General features: G+C 39.0%; 1 protein-coding gene across 1 annotated transcript; it reads right to left on the reverse strand.

Moving 5' to 3' along the window:
* Window positions 1-1,233: 1,233 nt before the first annotated feature.
* On the reverse strand, window positions 1,234-3,579 carry LOC128699923 (uncharacterized). Its single transcript, XM_053792767.2, has 2 exons — window positions 2,560-3,579; window positions 1,234-1,605 (listed from the first exon to the last, which is right to left on the reverse strand). Exons 1-2 carry the CDS (start codon window positions 3,363-3,365, stop codon window positions 1,518-1,520), a joined length of 894 nt encoding a protein of 297 aa, XP_053648742.2. The 5' UTR covers window positions 3,366-3,579; the 3' UTR covers window positions 1,234-1,517.
* Between the last annotated feature and the right edge of the window lie 736 nt (window positions 3,580-4,315).

Consider the following 4,315-nt stretch of genomic DNA (forward strand, 5'->3'; position numbering starts at 1 on the left):
CGTCGACTTCGTGTATACTTCGTGGGCTTTACGGAGAGCGCCGGTGAGGGAGCGAATTAGGGCCCTGGCAGCGATATTTTACGGGACACACAGGAGGAATAAGGATATCGCTGGGGACAGATGGTATTTCAAATTTTCAGAGGGATATCGTAGCTTTCGAGTCGATGACTTATGGGCGTTACGGTTTTAGGGAGACATAACGAAGCTGGCTTCGTGAGGAATGCGTGGGCATGACAGAGCGAGTTGTGTGGGGTCGGTGAGTGTTGTGAGCCAGCCAGACTCCATTCAGGAAATGGGTACGAGTAACATGGAGCTTTCCTTTCAACATGTATGAATTACTGTACTTTATATAACAGTGAGCCTCTTCTGTGCAATATGAATGTGCAGGTTCTTACTATGCCTAATATATTATCTTTGACAAATGTACTTACTGTCTTGCAGAGGTTATGTAAGAAGCGTGTTTATGGATGTTTCTATATTAAGATCTGTTTGTTATTTATTATATATATATATATATATATATATATATATATATATATATATATATATATATATATATATATATATATATATATATATATATATATATATGTCGTGCCGAATAGACAGAACTTGCGTTATTGGCTTAAATAGCAACGTTCATCTTGCCATATAGGACAAGAGAAAATTTGTGTATTCAATAATTTCGCCAAAATCATTCTGAACCTAACGGAGAAAATATATTTCACTGTGTTTGTTTAGTATTAAATTAATGTAAACAAATCTAAAATATATTTAGCTGTGTTAGGCTAAAATAAATTGTTCTTGTTATAATAAGGTTAGGTAAGTTTTCTAAGATTCTTTTGGTGTAAAATTATAAATTTTTACATCAACATTAATGAAAAAAATATATCTTTAAACGTATAAGAGAAAATTTCAGGAAGGACTTAATTTTAAATGAGTTTTTGCTAAATGACCAGTTTTACATTTTCGGCAGGACATACACACACACACACATATATATATATATATATATATATATATATATATATATATATATATATATATATATATATATATATATAAATATATATATATATATATATATATATATTTGTGTGTGTGTGAATACATTATTTTAACACTTAAGTTATTTCTGTCTTTGTCTGAAATATTCCAATTTGGAATATTTCAGACTAACAACAATGTCTAAGTGGCGTAGTAAGCTGGATGGGAAGCTGAGTGGCAGCTTAGTATTTATTATATTTTAATGTGAATCACTGCAATAGGAGAGACATCTAGCATTAGATTCAATGGTGTACTTGCTTCCATCCTGCTTCCTTTTCCACCTTCCTTGTTAGCCTCTCCTTCCTCCTGGTCAACCCAACTTTCCAAGACAGGAAGAAAAGTTTCCAGCCTACAGCTATCATGGCATTGGAAGTGTTGGATGACACACTATCATAGCAGATTTTGAGATATTTTACATGCTTAGATGTTCTCCAAATTATCCGGGTTTTGTTTCTTGTTGCATGATTAGCTTACTTAGAGACTTGAAAGTCTGGAGCCTCCACTGATATGTTTACCACTTGCAGAGTGACGCTCGGTGTTGTGATATTTTCAGTTCTCCTGCAATAAATAATTTCTTTTATAGTAACATTAAGGAACAGTTCACCGTAAGTAACGTTGTACGGTATTCACAGTACTTACTAACCAATACCATATAAGTAATGTCTGGAGACAAGAGTCTAGGGATTCTCAACTTTTCTTCCATCATTAATCCCTTCGGTTTAATGTATTTCTCCATTAACCCCCTTTACTTCCATACAAAAATTTATCGTTATCATAAAGGGACAGAAACACAATTAAATTATTCAGGTTTTGCACGAAAATAGGTACCTGAGGTACATCAAATATTTACCCCCTGACATGTAATGTTTTACCCCCCAGAGGGAAATTTACCCCCAGGGGTAAATTTACCCCCAGAGGTAAATTTACCCCCCAGAGGTAAATTTACCCCCAGGGGTAAATTTAACCCTGGTTGAGAAACACTGTTATTAGAGTAATATTCCCAACTCAGATATTAATTAATACATAATCTGTTTTCAGTATTTTTTTGATATTTAACATTTGACAGATAATTAAAAATTTGTACAAGTATCTTGGATCATAATCTTACTTCAATTATAATTATTTTCATTAAAAATTATTACTATGCATTATTACTATTATTATTATTAGTAGTAGTAGTAGTAGTAACATTATTGTTATAAATATCATCATTATCATTATCATTTTGGGATGCACTATAAACATTTTCTAAAAAAAATTAAGAGTGGATTAAACTCTGTATACCAATAAATTTCTCATAAAATCTGAAGAAAATTTATTATATAAAACTTTTACATTTATTGCTCCTCCTTGAGAAAAAAAGGTCAGTGTAAATGCGAGGAAGAAACTAGTGCTGGCAAATATAATAATTTGCCCTTGGAAGTAATTATATAGGTTATATACAGCTTAATTAGTGGACCCAGCAGCAGCATGTAGCTCTCAGGTCGCTTTGAACAGCTTACAGAAAGGTACCTGTCAGTAAAGATGGACTGATATTGAAAGTTGCTCCTGAAGAGTCGTACTGTCACCAGGAACAGCAGATATGAGGCCAGGGTGAAACATACTCCAATTACATAGGCGCCTTGACTCCAGTAGCGTAGATCGTGTAGCGACTTCGAAGGATCCTTCAGGAGAGACTTTAGTTCGCTCACTCGAATTCCCAGAGGGTTTTCCATTAAGTTGAGGTCGCAGACGGCGGCTCCCTTTGCTTTCACGTGGAACCCGAGAACCTTTCCACATCTGACAGAAGTACTAACAATCTCGGAGAAGTTAAAGCTGTCTAAGGTGAGGCGGTAAGCATGTGCTCCGTTAGTAAGTTTTGTATAATTCATCTTCATCACCGCCTGGGCATCGGGAGCTCGCAGGTGGAGTGTATTCCTCGTCAGGAAGCGGTTGGCTCTGTAGATACTCTCGTGACTACATGATCCAATTTTCAGGGAGGTCTCCAAATACTGGAAGTCGCTGCTGATGATGACCAAGAACTGGTTGTGTTGATGAAGCACTTCGATGACATCTTCCTTCGTGCTGGATGCAACGATGCAGTTTCTAGTCGAACTCAGGTCAGTAGTATCACTTTCCGGGGACGGGGCGTCAGTAATATGCTTTGTCGAGTGAGGAGTGGACTGCTGCTGTGAGATATTTACTTGAGGAATACCATCGTTGGAAGCTCTGACAGACTGATGAGTTGTGAAAGAAGGTAAGTGCTGGGAAAGAGTGCCTGCCTCACATCCAGCATACAGCAACACCAAGCATAGTGCCATAACTATTAGTGCCATCATGCTAGCTCACTCCTTAGTTTAGTAGACCATAATCTGCCCTTCTTGCAAACACAGATCACATCACTGCACATTACCGATAGAACAGGCAGCAGTAATAATCTGTTATAACAGTAATAGCACGTTACTGTTATAACAGATCACTGTAGGCCCCCTTTACCGTTAAAGCGTAAATTTACGCCCTTCCCCAGCCCGACGCTATCTGTGAATAAATGTCTAACCACACCATATTTATTACAACGTCCATAATCTCGCGATAAGATTGCTTTGCTATCACACCTCAATTACTGGGAGCGCTTGAGGTTTCTAAACCTGTATTCCCTGGAACGCAGGAGGGAGAGATACATGATTATATACACCTGGAAAATCCTAGAGGGACTAGTACCGAACTTGCACACGAAAATCACTCACTACGAAAGCAAAAGACTTGGCAGACGATGCACCATCCCCCCAATGAAAAGCAGGGGTGTCACTAGCACGTTAAGAGACCATACAATAAGTGTCAGGGGCCCGAGACTGTTCAACTGCCTCCCAGCACACATAAGGGGGATTACCAACAGACCCCTGGCAGTCTTCAAGCTGGCACTGGACAAGCACCTAAAGTCAGTTCCTGATCAGCCGGGCTGTGGCTCGTACGTTGGTTTGCGTGCAGCCAGCAGCAACAGCCTGGTTGATCAGGGGCTGATCCACCAGGAGACCTGGTCACAGACCGGGCCGCGGGGGCGTTGACCCCCGAAACTCTCTCCAGGTAAACTCTCTCCAGGTAAACACCTTCCTAGAACTGATCAGATCATCGATATAGAATGTCCTAACGTTATAACTATGACGGGTTATAGCGGACTGGTAAGCCAGCGGAAGGCTTCGGTCAGATGACCAAAAGCTTCAACGGCGGGTCATCATCTGACGGAGACCCGCATCAGGAAACACTTGTCCTGCTTCCTGATGGACCTAAC

The sequence above is a fragment of the Cherax quadricarinatus genome, unplaced genomic scaffold (genome assembly GCF_038502225.1).
Source record: "Cherax quadricarinatus isolate ZL_2023a unplaced genomic scaffold, ASM3850222v1 Contig1937, whole genome shotgun sequence".
In the NCBI taxonomy this organism is placed as follows: domain Eukaryota; kingdom Metazoa; phylum Arthropoda; class Malacostraca; order Decapoda; family Parastacidae; genus Cherax; species Cherax quadricarinatus.